Below are 20,230 nucleotides of genomic sequence, written 5' to 3' on the forward strand. Positions count from 1 at the left end.
AGCTGCCTCGGTCACGAGTGGGAAAAGCAACGTGAAAATCGGTTTAGTTGCTGACTCTGAAAAGCGACGTCAGGGCAGAGTGGCTCCTGTGCTCCTTTTAAGCGTGTCTGCTTGGCTGCCTGCACCCCTCAGCTCGTCTTCTATGTATTTTTAGCAGAAGTGATGCATGAATTTGGGAACGTTTCATGTAGCTGAAAATGGGGTGGGAGCCCTGATTCCAGTTACTGCTGTCCCTGCCAAGATTACGGGTTTTCAGCAGGCTACCAGAGGTGACTGGGGGGGAGCGGGTTCATTTTCAGGAGGGTTTATACTTGTTTTTCGGCTTCATATTCAGATACATAACACATTAAATGAAGATTTCTTTAGTACTGCCTGTGTGATGTGGGACTTTATGGCAGTTACTTACGTAACTACGTATTTTTCATTTGAAAGAAAAATTAGTCAGCCTTTGTTTGAAGAAGGTGTTCAGATGGACTTCTCAGAGATGACCCCAGGTTGCCCGGCATTACAAGGCCCATCAGTTCTGAGGGGAACCGGCAGAAGCCGTGCCAGAGTTCCTAGGGTTTTCATCATTGGAATATGTTTAATTGTAAGGGTGAATTTCTTTTACTTAGACTGTTTCTGACATCCCATCTCTGACCTGGTGGGTGACCAATGCAAACTTGTTAACCTTTTTTACCTTCTTCTTCAGAGTTCCTTTTTCTTTTTTTTGCTAGTGAGTGATGAATCTAGTCGTGACTCAGAAGTTGCTCCTAGAGAGCACATCGGCCCTGGTGGCTCTATACAACCTCGAGAAGAAAAGCAGGAACCAGTGGTGGTTCGGCCATATCCACAGGTTCAGATGTTGACACAGCACCACCCTGTCCAGTCTGGTGCCCCGGTGACAGTGACAGCACCACCAGCACATTTGACTCCAGCTGTCCCACTTTCCTTTTCAGACGGACTTATGAAGGTAATGAGGAGGCTCACAATTCAGATGGGAAAAAATACAATCTATATTACAAGTTAGAGTGTTGAGCAAAAATAAATTACGCCCAAAACTTCCCTGCTTCTGTTTCTTAAGCTTTCTGTGCATGCTTCTAGTGACTGTACACTGCCTCATGGGTTTAGCTCTTCTGTATGATACACAGAGGACTTCATAGTATCACAGCATTATTTTTAAGGGGGGTGGCTTTTGTTTATCTCTTAAGAGTGACTTCAGTCAGTTTCTGAAATCTTCCCTTTTCTCTGCAGGAGTGGATGAGAATATCAAATTAACTGTTAACACCCAGTGTCTGTAGGGGAATACCATAGCCCTAACAGATTCCACTTGTGACTCGTGCTGTATGTTAGAAGCTGCATATTTCCAGTACAAAAGATGCCCTTTCTTTGTCCCAAATGAAAATGGAATAGCTCTAAATGACCAATATCCTTCCCCTCCAAATACTTAACCATGCTTATCCTTGTGCAAAGCTGACTTTCTCTCCAGGCTTTGACCTCCCAAAATGGTTTCTGCTTCAACATTGAGCTCTCATTTGGAGTTACCAATGTTTCTGTCTTTGTATTTCTTGTAGCCTCCCTTGAAGCCCACCATGCCCAGCCGGCCCATTGCTCCTGCTCCACCCTCTACTCTCTCAGCTCCCACAAAGGTTCCTGGGCAAGTTACTGTGACCATGGAAAGCAACATACCACAGGCTCCAACAATTCCTGTGGCAACAATCAGTGGGCAACAGGTCTGTTTTTTTGTTTGTGGTTTTTCTTTTTTTCTGTTCCAGCTCACTGTATGGTCAGATCAATACTAATATTGGTACAACTGAGGTGGGCTCTTGCAGCAGGAGGGGAGGTAGGGACAGCAGGCTTCCCCATTCAGTGGCCACTGGTTGTTGGATCAGTTCTGCTTGGAGCATTAAACCTCAGATTCAGTTATCACTAGCTCTTTAGAAAGCTGCTGATTTGTTGTAATCCTCCAACAGACGTAGCGCAGTGAGGTTATGATAGCAGAGCCATATCCAAAAGCTGCGCTGCAGCTGAGTTTTTCCTTAAAAGCTCCTGCTGTTTTAGTATCACTTGGGGAATTTCTAGTGTAGACAAACTGCTGGGGCTCATCACTGCAGTGTTCTATAGCTGTCCTGGGAGCAGATGAGAAGAGACTGGTGAACAGTTCATGGTTTTGCAGTGTATTCTTATTCAACCACTAGTGACAAAATTTGAGGGGGGGAAAGTGTAGATAATGCTTTAGAAATTCCGCCCCCCCCAACTTGGACTGCAGAGCCAGTCCTTGTGATTTGAAACTAGTTTGCCAGTTGCCCATCACTTCAGTTGCTCTGAAGTCTCAGGGTTTTGATGCAAAGTGCCTTTAGGTGGATTTGAGTTAGTCTGGCTAAGGATGTGCAGCAGTTTCAGTGGATTTTTATCTTTATTAATATCCCTGGGAAGTCCAGAATTATTAGAAAGTAAAATTAACTTGTTGCAGCATTTGCCAGGTTCCCACTATTCTCTTGACTTTACTGGAGAGGTGGCATGAATCTATGCCTTAAAAGTCACTAATGGCAGAAGGGCCATGTTGTGGTTTAACTTGTCAGGCAGCTGAACACCACACAGCTGTTCGCTCACTCCCCCCCGCCCCAGTGGGATGGGGGAGAGAATCAGGAAAAAAAAAAAGTAACATTTGGGGGTTGAGATAAAGACAGTTTAATAGGACAGAAAAGGAAGGGCAAATAGTAATAATAATGGTTAAAAGAATATACAAAGCAAGTGCTGCACGATGCAATTGCTCACCACCTGCTGACCAATGCCCAGACAGTTCCCGAGCAGCGGTCACCCCTTTCCCGGCTAATTCCCCCCAGTGTATATACTGAGCATGACGTCATATGGTGTGCAATACCCCTTTGGCCAGTTGGGGTCAGCTGTCCTGGCTGTGCCCCCTCCCAGCTTCTCGCTGGCAGGGCGTAAGAGGCTGAAAAGTCCTTGACTAGCGTAAGCACTACTTAGCAACAACTAAAAACATCGATGTGTTATCAACATCATTCTCATACTAAATCCAAAACACAGCACTGTACCAGCTACTAGGAAGAAAATTAACTCTATCCCAGCCAAAACCAGGACAGGCCATCTCTCTAGTTGATATGTGCATGACTGCTGACTGACTGTCACCCATGTGTCAACCAGAAAAACAGATCAGTGAAATAGATAAAATGTTTACATCTTCCACACAAAATGTCAGCAGGTTCTGTAACTTTATCCTGTAGAAACATCTGCCTCTTTCCCCACTCAACTTGTAAAGCATGCAACCTTTGTACACCAAGTATGTCTACAAAATCTCTTTTCTGTCTGGGACTTGGATATGGTAATACTGTTAGTGCAGGCATTAATTCTTGTCAACACAGCTTATCGTTTATTTTGGGTTTTGTTATTTCTTTAACTCTGCAGGGGCATCCTAGTAACTTGCATCATATCATGGCTACCAATGTGCAGATGTCTATCATCAGAAGTAGTGCTCCTGGGCCTCCGCTACACATAGGAGCTTCTCACCTACCCCGAGGTAAAGATCAAGCTGTGCTATGCCTGTCTTCTGTTCACAGCCTCTCGGGGGAGGTGCATCTAGCCTTCACCTCTAAAAATTCTCCTCATGGCTAACGCAGCTAATATGTCAGCTGTTAAAACTGCTAGCATAACTAGGTGACTGCTGGCCTTTTAAGCATTATGTTGCCTTCAGCCATTTAGGGCAGGACTGTGTGACAGTGTTTAAAATGCTGGCAGTTACCAGCATGTCTGTTGTTCTAGTTCTGCGCTGTTAAAACAGCGAACACTTTCAAGACAAAATACACACTGGTATAGACTGACCTGTCCTGCAAAATGTCATGTACGTTCTTGGTAGCAAGCGTTGTTCACCTGTGACAGTGGCACCTGAGCAGTTGTGAGGCATGTTCTTGTACCCACTTGTCACAGGATCACTTGTGCATTTTTGTGCATGATAACATACCGTGTTGTGTGCATTTGCATTTACCCTTGAGTTAAATGCTGGTGCTAACTACAGGCTCTTGTCTCCCAGGGTTTTGGCTGCTACGGCTTACAAAACAGGACATCAGCCCCTTAAAAGAAGCCCTGTGCTCGATACAGTCTGTCTGATTTCTGACTGCAGTTTTACTTTCAAAAAAGCTTATGGGATGGGTTTCTAGTTCAACTTTAAACTGATCTGAATTCAGAGTACTATTTATATTTTTATTTCTTTTCATATTTGATGTTATTTGGTCACTCAAGAAAAATAAATTGACATGAGCAAAGACCTAATCTTTTACTAGAGTAGGTGGAAGGACTGTGCAGCTTTATTTGTAGCTGAAGTAAAATGTAGTTTCGTTCACTTGATTCTTGCAGGGCAGCTGCCGCAAACTTTGTATTGTCATTTAGTGCATGTTCTCTTTTTTTTTTTCCCGTCCTGCTTTTATTCTCTCAACTTGAATATTACCTTTTGAGGTAATAATTTCAATTGGGAACATCTATAGAAGCTATGCAGTCTACTCCATCAAATGATTTCAAGGCTATTTGCCTTCGACAGCAATTTCTTTTGATTAGGAGACAGCCAACAGCAGACAAATTAACCAAAGCCCTGTGCTGTTGTAGCTTTAAAAGTTGGTTGGGTTTTTGTTTTGTTTTTCTTCTATTGCACATGTATTTTTCTTCGGAACTTGATCAGGTGCAGGGAGATTATTGTTGGTATCAGGTGACTTATTTACACATTAGCCCAGTGATCAAACTTTGAATTATTTCTACTGACTTCCATAGCTTGGAATGAAAAAGATTGGATTTGCAATATAAGGTTATTACAGGGGATTAAGAAGCATCAATAAAGCCAATTCATTTAAAATAATACCTACCCTTCCCCACATACTTTTGTGAAGCTCACGTATATTTGTTGCAAGCCTTACTTTTAAACCAATGTCACCCGAACTGATACACATATGAAATTCATTCAAACTGAAATACATCCCAGCTAACCAAGTCTGTCTCTGCGGTCATAATGGAGTCATTTGGGTGCACGATATTGTAACACACTTTGTTTGTTTCCCAGGTGCAGCAGCTGCTGCAGTGATGTCCAGTTCTAAAGTAACTACAGTCCTGAGACCAGCTTCGCAGTTGCCAAATGCAGCTACAGCTCAGCCAGCAGTTCAGCACATCATTCATCAGCCAATCCAGGCAGGTAGCAGCCAGGCAGCTCTGCAGAACACTGACCGCCGGCTCCAAATTCTTCCTGGCACTTACTTCTAATTGTGTATTTACTGGGCTGAGGCTACTGTCAGCTCTCTTCCAATTCTGTTTCTTGGGTGCCAGTTTCTAATAGCAAGAAGTGAAATAGTTGCGTTAGTTCTGTGGTTTTATTTCCTTCGTAGACTTGTTTTAACTGTCTCCAAAGTGCTTAGAAACTGGGAAGAGGATTTAGTTTAGATATACTCGAAGTTTTAAAGTCTGAAAGGTCTGGTATGATATGCTTATGTTGGTTTATTCTTAAATATATATATTGCTGTAGAATAAAAAAAAAATCTCATTTTAATATGCTGCTGTGTATCTCAGCTTACATTCACGTATAAGTAGAAGATTGTAGATAGCCTCTCCCTACAGTAGTACTAGTGTTCAGTGTCAGGATAAAGAGTTAAACATCTTTACTTCGTGCTTTCAGCTAGGATCCCGATGTTATCACCTTTGATTTCCTGTATATGTTTGGATCAGGGTTTCTTTTCATTCTGAAGGGAACTGACCTTTTGGTTTTTTCCTAGAGACCTTCAAGGATCCAGTCTTGTTAACTTTGTTGGTTACTGATTCCTATGACATACCTGCTTTGAAAACCAGGACAGATCTGCTTAGGAGCTTGCAGATCAAGTCAGAAAGACTGGAAATGTCTTAGAATGCCAAAACATAGTGATAAGATCTAGAAAAAACAGTTTTAGCAAAGTAATTCCTAGTTGTTACTATCTAAATAGCAGAATTTCTTTTCTGAATGTGTCTTTTTGACTCATTTTTATAGTCTCGTCCTCCCGTGACAACTTCAAGCACTATTCCTCCGGCTGTGGTGGCAACTGTCTCGGCCACAAGAGCTCAGTCCCCTGTTATAACTACAACAGCAGCACATGCTACAGAATCAACCCTCAGGTAAAGGCGCTTTGAAATCTACGGTGCTCTGACTTTACAGAGGCTGCAGGAAGGGGAAACATACGTGCTAATCATCCAGAGCTGATAATCCTCTAGATGTGGGATGATATAATACAAAAATAGTAATGCTTGGACAGTGCAAATGCTTTCAGTTCCATGAATAAAAATTACTGTAAACGTGAACTGTTGCTCTGTGTTCTGAGAAAGAAAGAGCTTAATGGATCAGTTGTGATCTCCTGCTTCCTGGAAAGCAGAGTTTCTGTTGTAGGAACCTGTGGCTAATTCAGCCCATCTGTTTCATGAAGACACAGTGAAAATATGACACGCAAATGTCAAAAAGCATCCCTGACAGGAAGTCTTTTTCTAAGAAGTGATATTGATAAGTCTGCCCTCCTAGTTGGGTACTTGTAGAAGATGAGGACAGAACAGTGTGGTTAAAGCAGCATAAGAAACTTGACCACGTCTTTGATAGCAGTGCTGCGTTCAAAGAGAAAGAAACCAAGGCCTGATGTGTGTCCCTGCATCTTATCTTTCATATTTAGTATCCACGTGGTTATCTTCATAACTATTTTTCTTTCTCTCCAGTCGACCCACCCTGTCTATCCAGCAGCACCCGCCTTCTGCAGCTATTAGTATTCAGCGGCCTGCACAGCCAAGGGATACAGCTACTCGGATTACGCTACCGTCTCACCCAGCTATAGGAACACAGAAGCCACAGCTCCACACCATGGCTCAGGTAAACTGCAAGAAGGAAAAAAAAACCTCTTGCTTCTTCTAGACTTCTCTTTTGCTTCTATCTTGAGCGCTAAGATTAAATTTGGGAAGAGAGTTAGTATTGGGTTAGAAATTCATGTTCTTTACAGTCAATGCAGCATGATTCCATACTAAGTAAATATTTTAAATGCACTAGTCTTCTAACTCAAAGATTTTCTTTTCTTTTCATAGAAAACCATTTTATTCACTGGTACTCCAGTGGCAGCAGCAACAGTGGCACCTATTTTGGCAACAAATACGATTGCTTCAGCAACCACAGCTGGTGAGTATTCATAATGCTATTGTGGGGGAGTTGTGTGTTTTTTGTTGGATTTTTTGTTGTTTTTCCTCCTTGAAGGTGGGACCTGATTACTTTTGAGGATTCTTTACTTATGGTAAAGACTGCATTTGGAAGTACATGAGCAGACTTCAGGAGAGAAATTTCTGGGTTCTTCAGGGAGGTTGTCTGGGTCGGGGGTTTTGCCCTCCTTATTTGGATATAGATACACTGGTGTGATAGGGCTCCGTAGAAAGATCTTGTATGTTTTTTTTCTTTTTCTTTAGGTTCTGTGTCTCACACCCAAGCGCCTACGAGCACCATTGTCACCATGACAATGCCCTCCCATTCTTCCCATGCTACAGCTGTCACGACCTCAAACATCCCAGTTGGTGAGTGATTTCAGTTTTAAGAAGAGTGTGTAGCTGATGCTTCAATTTTCTGTTTATACTAGTAGTGTTTGTGCATATTAGCAAATTAAGGAGGGGAAGAAAATAGGTTCAAGCTGGGAGGAACCAATTAACAGGTCTACTGTGGCGCAGCTTTTTTAATACCAGGAAGAAATAGATGTTCTAGGAGTAAGTAATAAAGTGGCTCATTAACTTACTCAATGGAATTTTTAGATGAACTTGAGACTTTTGGCATTTCAGAACCTGCATTGTATATACTGGAAGTTGTAACAGCTTGGTGATAGAATATGGCTTTTATAGTTAATTTTATCAGTTCCTTCCTGTGCTTCTTGAGGCGTTAGGTGTAGCCTAGTCGAGTTTGGTTAGTGTGTTCATTTGGAGGTAAAACACTAAGGTCTAGAAGTGGGAAACTTATTTGCCTAGATGTGGAATCTGCCTAAGGTGTTTCCTGCAGAACTGCATAAGTTCCCTCTTGTTCATCTCTGTTTAAATGACCTCCTTCTTGTTCTTTTGAAATCTTGTAATATCTTTCCCTGCCATAAATTTCCAAGGAGTGAAGTTGTATCTCGAAACATCAGTGTTTCCTGTAAAGCTTACACCTGTAGGTGTATCCTTTCTTTTCTTGGCCTCTGTCTATGTATACTTGTCTGCCTTGATCTCATTTCCCTTGGTCTCTGTCAAGTTCTGCTTTGAAAACTTGGATAAATAAGTTCTTGACAGCAAAAAGGATTGGGCTGATCCTAAGGGGAAAAAAAAATTCATTTGAGCACTGGAGTAACTTAATCTGTTAGGAAGTAAAACTCATATATGCATTTATAATGTCCTTCTATTCCGGTACAAAATGATGAAAAATGCTTCATTTCCCTTGTTCTTTCTTCCTATTGAGGAAACCTATCACCTCTGTGGATAGGAACTCATGTGGGGATGGGGTGGTTTTTTATTTGGCGGGGGGGAGGAGTAGTATTGGGGTTTTTGCTAGGAGAATTAGTCTTGCCTTTGCAGTGTCTTCCAACTTTGACTGTTAACTGATTACATGTTTGTCTTTATGCAGCTAAAGTTGTTCCTCAGCAAATCACGCATACTTCTCCCCGTATCCAGTCTGATTACACAGCAGAGAGGAGTAATCTCATACCCCTCTCTAGTCACCGGGCATCTCCAAACCCAGTAGCAATGGAAACCAGAAATGACAACAGGTGGGGAAATAACAGCTCTATGAATTAGAGTGTGTGTGAGTAGGCTTTGAGTGCCTTGCTGCTTTTCTAGGTTCTGATATGTTGGAAATAATGTGTTTTAAAAACCCGGGATGGGGGCAATTTGGTAGTTTCGAATTAATCATGATAGTCGAGATACTCGATAGCTTATGACAGTTGAGATTACAAAACTCAGGGAGTAGCCCAAAGGCAGGGGTTGCAGATGAACTGTTGAAATGGTATGTGTAATACTTGCTCTCTTTGATGCCTGTAGGCAGTCGGTGCCTGTCCAATTCCAGTATTTCTTACCAACATACCCGCCCTCTGCCTATCCTTTGACTGCGCACACCTATACCCCCATCACCAGCTCGGTGTCCACCATTCGCCAGTATCCAGGTAAGACAAGCTTTGGGGCGAGCTGACTTTGACGCTTTGTTCAGTTGTTAGTTTATGCATGAGCTTTAGCGATGGGAGAAGCTAAGAGGCTTTTATGCTTGATTCTGACAACTTGTCACAGAAATTCTTTGGCGACTTGTTCACTGAGGGGAAAAACTCATGGGCAAGGGGTATTGAACTACTTCAGAGGTACTAAACACAGCTAATAACAGTTTTCTCAGGAGTTTCACTTTTGATATCCAAGGGTTTGCATCTCTATAAGTAAAAGTTTTTAATTCTACAAATCAAAACAGTTCAACTCTTCCAAACCAAACCAGCTCTTTGATGTATCTTCATTCCCTGGTGTTCTGACAAGCCCATTTTAGTCTCTTTCCACATGAGTGTACAGTTTGAGAGAAAACCCTGAACCAAAAATGGAAAAAATAAGCTGCATTGCACACTTTTGCATTAGTGTTCTATTTAAAAGAATGGAGCAATTAATGTGTTTGAGCTGTTGCAGTAATTTGCAGACAGTAAAAAAATCATGTATAATGTGAGCCCATATCGTCAACCCAAACTTGACTATATGGGCTAAGTTCTGCAACAAGGGTGTTTTGCATAAGGTGTTCACTAAGAGAAATGATGTGCCATACTTTATACAGAAGCTGTGATAAAATTTGGAGCGCTTTTAGGTAAAACTGAGTGGTTTAGAACTGTTCTCTATAATGTGATAATCTCCACAGTCCAAACCCTAGGAATATGCATGATTTGGATTTTCATGGAACGCCTGTGTCTGCTGGCAGCATGTTACCCTTGAGCAGTCTAGAGGGAATTTGGAAGGACTTGGAGGCGGCAAAGCCCATTTGCTGAACGGGAAAGTACACACAGAGAATTGAGTTACTGGGGCCTGTTCTTTGTGTCATTGAAATTCCAGTGAAAAGTTGCAAGTCCTGACTATGTCATGTCAGGATTTGAGGTGGGCTTCACGATAATTAAATGACTTGCGAAAGGGACAGGTGAGCTGCTTTTGTACCTTCCTGCACTTTGGTTGAAGGTTTTAAAGGGGAGCGTGCAGGTGAGTGGTGGTACTTGGTGTTGGCAGCTGTGGTTGAGGAGTGGTTACAGAGCCCCTGATAGAACATGGTTGCAGACTATCAGGAGTTTCAGTTTCGGTAGCATGTTGGGGTGATGGTAGGCCAATGCTAATTTTTCAAAAAGCAGATGTAGGTTCTTCAGCAAGCTCATGGAGACAGACATTTTGCTTGTTAAATTGACTTGAAGCATCAGTTGAAGGTACTAATTATGGCAGTAACTGGTGATAACTCAAAGCGGACAATTCAAGGTGTCAGGAGGGACATGCACCTGTGCTGAGCACAGCCGGTTGAGGGCTTAGTGCGGAGGAGACTTTCAAAAAGATCACTGAGATAAGGAGTGTTAATACAGAATTTTGAGGAAGAATGTTGGCTTTGGCTTTCCAAATGTTGGTTGTGTTTATATAATCTCCAAAAAGGATTTTGTTAGATGGAAAGTTCTGCAACAGGGGTGTTTTGCATAAGGTGTTCACTAAGAGAAATGATGTGCCATACTTTATACAGAAGCTGTTTTCAGGGACCTGGTGCTGGATTTCGGGGTTTTGACAGCTGTTTTTAGAGTGTCTTGTCAGCACAAGAACTTGATCGAAATCCTGTGACAATGAGAAAAACAGCTTGTTCTGCGATGAGAGGGCTCTCCATTGTTAGCAAGCAAGTCCATTGTTGGCAAGTTCGCACTTGCATTCTGTGTATGGCTGCAGAAATGGTGGTACTGTTCTGTAAAGACTGTGGAAATCTGGAGATCCAGGAACTGCAGGTAGTCTAACAGCATTGTTAAATGCTGCCTGGGAGGAGTGTAATGTGCCATACAGTAGATTTGGAAAGATGGAATCGTAGTTGCTCAGAGCTGTAATTCAAATAAATTAATTGAACTTAGAGCAGGTGCTTCATTGGGAACATTGTTCTGCCACAAAAAGATTGCGTCTTCATTTTAGCTGTGGGATCCGGCCTATAATTGCAAGCCCTGTTCTAAGTCAGATAAGATTGTACTCAACTTCAGAACAGTTTGTCCACTTGTGCTAAGGAAAATTTGTTTTTATGACTATGTGGCTGGGGAAAGGGGATAAGGAAGTAAGACCTGTTTTAAGGTACTTGCGCTTGAGTCTCTGCTTGCTTTTGTTCAGTCAAAGGTTTGGTGTTTTTAATTGATGCAATAATAAGCTCTGCGGAAAGACTGTCTTTTGAAAAGAAATGGCTTAGGCTTCTGATTTATTTTATTTTTTTTTTTTTTAAGCAGGGCAAATGCAAAGTGTTGGTACTTACAAGCATTGTAAAGTAAGATACTGAGCAAAAATAGTGCACAGCTTTCTGAGGCTGGAAGCTGGGTACAGAAATATAATTTGAGTCTAACCAAAAGTGGACTTAAACTTGGATCTTTTCTCTCTTGTTGCAATTTGAAATAGAAAATGGAATGGAAACAAATAGTAACGTTTCATTCTTCTGGCAGACAATCTGGTCTGTCCACTCTCAAATTTACTACTGCAACAAGCAGGCTGGCAAATTAATTTTTCAAAGCCAAAGTAGTCTTTGAAAGTAAATATTTGAGTGAGAGGTGCTAGGCGGAACTGAGGCGACCCACTGGGTAGGCGTGACAAGGTGTCTGTGTTGCTGCTCACAGTTTCAGCCCAGGCACCCAACTCGGCCATCACGGCTCAGACTGGCGTAGGAGTGGCCTCCACTGTCCACCTCAACCCCATGCAGCTGATGACTGTAGATGCGTCTCACGCCCGTCACATCCAGGGCATCCAGCCGGCACCCATCAGCGCGCAGGGGATCCAGCCGGCACCAATCAGTGCCCAGGGCATTCAGCCAGCACCAATTGGGACACAAGGACTCCACCCCGCTGCACCAATTGGCACACAGGGACTGCAGCCAGCACCAATCAGTGCTCAGCAGCCACAAGCTGACACCAAGACTTCAGGTACGAGCAACCAGCAAAGTCCATGCTTTGGATCTAGTCAGAGCAACTGAACTTCTGTCCTACAAATTTGGCTTATTTTTTTTCTTTTACTCTGACTAATGGTCTTGTTATAGTCTCTGTGGTCCAGTAGTGGACACTAAATACATTTATATGCGTATTCTCTCAGCAAATATTTTTTACCTATTTCTTAATTTATTTTTTTTAAGCGTATCGGGTGGAATGTGTGGGTAGCCTTGAATAGGGGTTACTTCAGTGGATAAGACTGGTAGTGCCTGAGCTTAAACAGTTCTCTTCAGTAAGGCCTTGTCAGAAAAGTCATTTACAAGTCAATGATGTTCTCTGAACTGTTCCGGCTACTCACTAGATCACAGTAGCAATTAAAATACGGCCAGGTACCCTCAGCAGTTGGTAACCTGATCTTGGACTGTGATAGAAACAGTCTTTCATTAAAAACGATTGGTCTGATGCAACCCCAAGAACTTACTGAAGAAAAGGGATATGGCAACCAAGAGAACGTGCTGTTGCAAAGCTGGCAGACATATTGCTTGGTGACGTCCTAACTGTCTCAATGCTCTGCATCAGTTAGTTGGCCAAACAGGCTTTGGCAGAAGGTCAGAACATAAACACAGCTGATGGTGCTCACTTACAAGTGGCATGTATTGCCACGTAGACTCCACCAGGAGTGTTATTCTGTTGACCCAGTTGTGTTGGTGATCTCCCTGGCGATTTCTGCGTTTTCCATTTCTTCTGGAAAAGATTATTTCCCTAGCAGCAGTTGTTAGGCAGGAGGTAGTTTCCATCTTCCCTGCAGAAGGTTCAGTGATCAGATTGCTTGTAGCAAAGGTATTGCTTACAAAAAAGCCTGAAAGCTCTGCAGTTAAAGATTGAGGGAGTCAAGGGAGCATGGACAACATGTGCTCTGCAAACACCTGCTTTGTCATCGAATTTCCTTAAGTGACTGCTGCTTTTTCCTCTCTGTATTTGTTCTTCTCTCTGCTGTGTCAATGTCCATCCTTCCCAGCAGTAGTCTTGGCAGATGGAGCCACCATTGTAGCCAATCCTATTAGCAACACATTCAACACAGCTTCTGCAGCAACTACGGTTGTGCAAACCCATAGCCAGAGTGCCAGTGCCAGTGCACCAGCCCAGGGCTCTTCCCCGCGCCCAAGCATTCTCCGGAAGAAACCAGCCACAGATGGGTGAGTAGAATTGAAGATGACATGTGAATGACACTTCTGTCCAATCTAGCCTGGCTAAATGGAATAATTTCAGTGGAGATAAGAAAAAGTTCTAGCAGATTACTCAGTCAGCAGTGGTTGTGAGTAACTTGCTGATCTGTGAAACACACTTCTCTTCTTCCCCCAGGATAGGATATGGTTTTCTCTTACTGTCAGTAATAAAATGAGAAGAAGGACAGCGTGTCTCCCAGCTCTTGAAAGTGACCTTTTGAGGGAAAGTGGATTTGAGGCTTTCTTGCTTAGTGTAATAAAAACAAAGAGTTCATAATCTACTAAAATTAGAATTCCGTGCTTTGTCTTCAGTGCTTTTCTTGGAAGAATATGTGGATGAGTAGAAAGGATAGGATTAGTACCCTGCTGTGAAATCTGATTAGGAAAAAGGGAGGGAGTAACTTAAACTCTTAAAATATTTTATGTTGTCTGTCTAATTTTAAATGCCTGAATAAAGAGGCAAGAGACAGCTTTAGAATTAACAATGCATTTCCTCCTGACTAATGACTGAAAATGTTTGGAACTGATGTGTCCTATGAGACTAAAATCGCATACTTTTTTATTTGGGTGGAACCTTTTTTGAGGCAGAGAAGCTGCAGGCTGTAAAACTGAAACAGAAATTAAAGAAGCAGAGGTAGATCACTAAAGAATGTTTCCATTTGAGAGGTTGATTATTTTGGACAACAATTTGACTTCCAGCCCCACAGGAGACTGAATAGTCTCTAAAATACTTCTCTGTATTTAGCCCTGTGCTGCCTAACATCCACATTCAGGGCTTGAGGTCTTGGAGTCAGGCTTTGACACAGTCTAGTCCAACTAAACGAAGCAGATGCCTGTCTGAGCACAGTTTAGTTCCAGATGATTTGCTCAGTCTTCAAATAGCAGTGGAGGACAGTGGCATGGCCAGACCTCCCTTTGTCCGCTGTTGGAGCCTGGCAATCTCAGTAAGATGCTCTGACTGGCAGGATGAAAGTAAAGCTGGCATTCTTGGAGAAGCCCTAAATGGGGATTGGACTAGGCCAGAGCAACTAATCTTTTATCTTTAAAGAAAATAAAACATAACATCTAATTTGAAAGGTCAAATGAGCCTCTGTAGCAAATCAGTTATACTGAAGACAGAGTGCAATGATACAGCTGTAACTCCTATCCTGATTTGGGCAAGAGAGGGTTGATTCCTTTCCTCTCAGAGGTATTTGTCTTTGCATCGGGGAGGCGGGAATCTTAGATCTCTCTGTCTTTTACAGGCTGGCAGTCCGGAAAAGCTTAATTCCACCTCAGCCACCTGAAGTAGCTAGCACGCGTGTCGAGAGCACTATGCGAAGCACATCTGGATCACCAAGGCCTGCTGGGTAAGACTTTAGGAAACAACCGACTGCATCATAATAGTTTCATTATATTTGTTTGATTTGTATTCTCTGGCTATTGGAGCATTTTCCTTTCTTTTGGGAAATGTAACCTATATTGAATTTGTCAGTGTGATGACTTTGAACAGACTGGACTAGTTCTGCTGCTGTGAAGCTGAGGCAGTAGCCTCTTAAAAGATGTGGTTATGAGCTTTCATAGAAACAAACAAAAAACCCTCTGCTGTTGTAAAGGATAGGCCTCAACTTTTTTTTTCTATTGTACTTGAAAATTAATGCTGAAGAAAGGTAAATGGAGCTTCTACCCTGCTTCACATGAGTTCAGTGGCTTTACAACTTCTTGGTTTATGACTGTTAGCCACAGTGGGAGCTCTTGCAAACAGAGGATGGGAGGCAGTACAGCTTTAGGTAAAAGTTCCTCTTGTCTGCATCGTGAAACTGTATTGGTCCTTTTACAAGTATTTTGAAGTTACCTGGAATTAGTCATGAGATTTGCTTGTTACAGTGAGTGGAAGAAAATACCGTCTGTAATAAATACAAAGGATTAGAAAGGGAGTGGAGGAGGAAATGTAATTGAGATGACACCTTCTCCTGTTGTTAAACATGTTACTGAGCCAGGTGTTACTTGCGGGTGCAGGAAAAACTGGGTAGTCTGAATCCAGCTCAGCTCATTCAGTTTGTGCTAGGTGGTCATGACTGAGATGCAGTTAACTTCAGCTTGTTTTGCTTTTTTTATGTTACAGTGCTAAGCCAAAACCTGAAATTCATGTGTCCATGGCCACTCCAGTCACTGTGTCTATGGAGGCGGTGTCTAATCAAGGCGGCGAGCAGCCCACCATTGCGGTCCCCCCCACCTCTCAGCAACCCCCCTCTGCCATTCCAACAATCATTGCAGCAGCCAGTCCCACTTCGCAGCCTGCAGCAGCCCTGTCCACCATTCCAGGAGCTGTCCCGGCCGCTCCACCAACTTCTACCACAATTGTGGCGGCACCCGCTCCTCCATCAACCATGAGCGGTGCCCTGTCAGCAGTGCTGGGTCCTGTGGTACCAGAGATAAAAATCAAAGAGGAAGTGGAGCCTATGGACATAATGCGACCAGTATCTGGTAGGTGGCTGTTAATCATCAGGTTCTTCTGTTGTTGAGACAGTGTAGAAATTAGGAGGATTTCAACACCTCCATCCTGAAAATGAAATTGCATCTCTTTCATGGTAGCACAGAATACCAGTCAAAGGGTTCCCATACGCCTTATTACTCATAAAGTTCTTTGCCTTCTCCCTAATCTCCCATGAAATCACTTGTTACTGCGACTGCTTTGTTCATGTTCAAATGATCCAACTCCGAAGAGTCTGTGTGAATTCCTTGCTTAAAATGCACACGCTCAGCAGCAGTACCAATATATTATGAATTAGTACAGTTAATTTCAGTTTTCTCACAAATCCTACTGTTCAGGTCCAAGGGCCTTTCTTGTATGTGAAGGATTAGTGACCAGACTAGGACTTCATAGGGCCCTCCTGTGATTCATGGATATTTTTTCTCTAGAACTTTTAAAAATATTCATTATATTGCCTTACTTATGATAGCAACTTGGCCATAGTTGCATCAGATGGTATGATCAGTGAAATTCAGATCCTTATGGATCTCAGGTCAGGCGCTATACAGTGGCAAAATGATACAAATACATTCCACGTTCACGGGTTATGTGGTATCAGAGTTCTGTTTTAGTTGTTGGTTTCATCCCTCTCCTTAAAGCTGTATGTTGTTCTCTGATGGAAGAAGCTGCTTGCTACAGATGTCTCTGGAGCACAGGCAGATAGCGTTAGGCTCTTCAGGGTTCTATTGTCTCTTACTGGCAATTGTGGGTATGCCCAATTGTCAAGAGATCCCATCCCAGAAACTTTTTGTTGCAGCCTTAGTCACGGCCAACTGAGCTTTTCCCTCTGACTGTCAAGGAGTGTTCCCTCAAGCTACCTGCCGCTGTGCTGCCCAACTTCAGAGTGTGTCGATTGGTGCAGTAACCTACTGACGTGGCGCTGTTGGCTTGGCAGTACAAGTAGACTCTTGCAAGGAGTACCGCAGTCCTGATTTGATTGTATGTGACTCTCTACTAACATTACAAAGAGGAGAGGGACTTGCCTGCTCTTGAATATGATCTGTGCTGGCAGACGTACAAAGATAGCTTTTTTCTTTTTTTACAGTAACACAAGACAGATGTTAGCGTGGATTCCTTTTTGTAGCGTTCAACTAACATAAGCTTCGAATATGAAGGAACTGAGGGACAATTGTCTCTGCTCTCGTTCTGTATGCTTTTGTATGTGAGACCCTAAAGATCTTAGGGTATAGGCTTGTCCTAGCAATTGCTGCTGGCTTAATATCTGGCCTTCTACACACGTGGAGCTGAAGTGCACATACAACGGAGTCCACGCTCCTCACAGTGCACTGAAACAGCAACTACTGTTGGAGGTAGTGTTCAAACAATGTTAATGTGTTACCTTTACACTACTGACGGTTTGGGTTTTCTTCCTCTTTCCTTCCTCTCAGCAGTCCCTCCTTTGCCTACAAGTACTGTGTCTCCGTCTTTGGCGTTGCTGGCCAACAACCTTTCAATGCCTCCAAGTGATTTGCCACCTGGTGCCTCCCCGAGGAAGAAACCCCGTAAGCAGCAGCATGTCATCTCCACAGAGGAAGGGGACATGATGGAAACAAACAGCACTGATGATGAGAAATCCACTGCCAAAAGTTTGTTGGTGAAGGCAGAGAAGCGCAAGTCTCCTCCAAAGGAGTATATAGGTAATGTCATCTCCAATGTCTTTTTTCCTATTTGAACATCTGTATTTTTGCTTCCTTTTGTTTCTCCGAGGAGGTGCTCTGTCATTCTCCCACTTTGAAAATATAAATAATACAGAATCCAAGTATCAGTTTCTCAGCACTCTCTGCATAGTTACGTTCAGGGGAAATAACCTTTCTTGATATATAGAGCATCACTTTGTATGAGGTAGTGCTTACCAATCTTCTGCTGGAGTTACTGTGTCATGCTGATCTCCTACTTTCACCTACTTGATGATGATGATAATACAGTTCTCCCTGGATCCTCTTCTAGATGAAGAAGGTGTAAGATACGTCCCTGTGCGTCCACGGCCGCCTATCACGTTGCTCCGGCATTATCGCAATCCTTGGAAAGCCGCTTACCACCACTTTCAGAGATACAGTGATGTGCGGGTAAAAGGTCAGTCTGCTTCTTGTAGTTTGACAGTTTCATTCATCCAGGATGGAACCGCTTCAGCGTACGTGGTAACGGTGTCTTAGGAGCATTCTTAGCTAGCTGGTGTTGATAAGCAATCCCACAAAAAGGTTTTGAATGCAATTTGGAAAACAAGGGTTGATCAAGTGAGCTAATGACTTTCATTAGCCAGAAGTTGCCTAAATCCTCTTCCGCTCTCAAGATAAAGGAGGAAAGAAGGGAAGGACACTACATGGAATTCGCTATGACTTTGTAAAAGAAAAAATTGTATGGTTATTGAGAAATGTATTTACATACAGTGATAGAAACTTACTAAAGAAAGTAATCTTCGAAGAAGTGACATGCTCTGGTGATATGCTACAGTTTAGTTTTCTGATTTTCTTACTACCTTACAAACTTGCCAGTTTAATCAAAGCATTCTAGATCTAGCATAACTGGTCTGGTCAACTAATAAATGGGCTTTTAAAGAAGACTTTTTTTTTTCTAATATGAGGAAAATAGAGATCAGATATTGTTTTCTAGGCTTCTTAGCTAGTATCTTAGAGTTTTTAAGCAGATTGGGTTTTCACAGCTGCGTAAATACATCAAGGAGGGAGCTGATACATATTTCAGTGGTAAAGGATGGACCCTTTACTACTTCATGCAGGGTGTTGAAACGCTGAGCAGCACTACCTTTTTTTTTTTTTAAATGGGGTGGGGGGAAAACAGAATATAATTTTTCTGGAAATACAGATAATCTGTTAATAGGTGAGAGCAGCGATCAGATACATGGCAGATGGATAGCTATTTTCCTATCCGAATCAAAACGTTGCTCACTCTCATTTGTTAAGATGTACGGAGGGCCAGAGTTGGGTTAATGTTTTTGTTTGAGAAGAGAGGCCTGGCAAACTCTTGAAATTTGAATAACATATCTTTGTATTTCCTGGTGACAGAAGAGAAGAAGGCTATGCTACAGGAGATTGCCAATCAGAAGGGTGTATCCTGTCGTGCACAAGGGTGGAAGGTCCATCTCTGTGCGGCACAGCTACTACAGCTGGTAGGTGAATGGGGCTCGCCAGCTTCCTACAACATGGGGGAACACAGAGTGGCGTAAGACAGGAGGATGTTTTTACAAACTCAGTACACGGTCATCTGACATTGGGATACCATAAAGGAGCTGGTGTGTAGTGCCCAAAGGGAGTGGGACGTGCTTTCCCCTTTCTCAGGAATGTGGCATAAGTGGCTTGGAAACGTAGAGTGTTGATTTTGATCCAGACATAAGAGCTGATGTATTTTGTACAGATGATCAAAATTGGCAACTCCCTCCTGCTGATGCACAGGTCTGAAGAAGCGTCTGTTTGGGATGGTGCGGCTGATCTGAGGAGGCAGCACTGATCCACATTCCTGGATGCTTCTGTTTCAGGTTGGGGGTGAGGTAGGTGCTCTGCATTCTAGCACCAAACTCCCCAAAACCTCTGCATTCCTGGAATAGTATTGTGAGAAATAGGGGAAACAGTTCTGGTTAGGATCCGTGTTTGTTCAGAAGTGGAGCAATCCTGTAAATAGGATGTTAGTAAGAATGATAGTGCCACACTCTACGTCAGAGGCTCCATTTTCTGAATTACTAACATGAGCAGCTGAGAGGGGAACAGATTATCATCTTCTCTGTGTAGCTTTCTTAATGCGGGCAAATGTTTTTCTGGCCTCGTGGTGAACCTTCTCATGAAGTGCTAATGTCTTTTAGACAAACCTGGAGCATGATGTGTATGAGAGACTGACTGCCCTGCAGGAGGGACTCATTCCGAAGAAAAAGGCAGCGACCGATGATGACTTGCATCGAATCAATGAACTGATACAGGTAGGTTCCTGTGGCCTCTCAACCCAGCAGAGCTGCTTTACCCTTAATTACAAAATATCCTGCTGCAGTTAGTAAGAGCTAAAGCTGGCTTAAAAACAATCACATAGGTACACTTCCTGTGTTTCCAGTGTCATCAGTTACAAGTGGTATTACGAAAAGGTACAGTGGTTGCTTAGACTAGACGGTCTGCTGTTAATGATGACGGTGTTTCATTTCAGGGGAATATGCAGAGGTGTAAACTTGTGATGGATCAAATCAACGAGGCTCGAGACTCCATGCTAAAGGTCTTGGATCACAAGGATCGTGTTTTGAAGCTTCTAAACAAGAATGGAACTGTCAAGAAAGTATCCAAATTAAAGCGAAAGGAGAAGGTGTAAAGCCAGAATAATGACTCTGGAAATGGAGAGCGTGTACAGAATGAGTT

At 42.8% G+C, this 20,230-nt stretch overlaps 1 protein-coding gene across 1 annotated transcript; it reads left to right on the forward strand.

The window, feature by feature from the left end:
• The first annotated feature begins 745 nt into the window (after positions 1-745).
• On the forward strand, positions 746-19,779 carry SAP130 (Sin3A-associated protein, 130kDa). The gene is made up of 19 exons (XM_009318924.1): positions 746-952; positions 1,554-1,712; positions 3,409-3,520; positions 5,048-5,172; positions 5,999-6,123; positions 6,709-6,859; positions 7,069-7,159; positions 7,441-7,545; positions 8,615-8,756; positions 9,028-9,149; positions 11,838-12,140; positions 13,162-13,339; positions 14,614-14,718; positions 15,474-15,835; positions 17,270-17,518; positions 17,829-17,954; positions 18,902-19,005; positions 19,251-19,383; positions 19,693-19,779. The coding sequence occupies exons 1-18, from the start codon at positions 842-844 to the stop codon at positions 19,341-19,343; spliced, it is 2,763 nt and encodes a 920-aa protein (XP_009317199.1). The 5' UTR covers positions 746-841; the 3' UTR covers positions 19,344-19,383; positions 19,693-19,779.
• The last annotated feature ends 451 nt before the right edge of the window (positions 19,780-20,230 follow it).

This window comes from Pygoscelis adeliae, unplaced genomic scaffold (genome assembly GCF_000699105.1).
Source record: "Pygoscelis adeliae isolate BGI_AS28 unplaced genomic scaffold, ASM69910v1 Scaffold30, whole genome shotgun sequence".
In the NCBI taxonomy this organism is placed as follows: Eukaryota; Metazoa; Chordata; class Aves; order Sphenisciformes; family Spheniscidae; genus Pygoscelis; species Pygoscelis adeliae.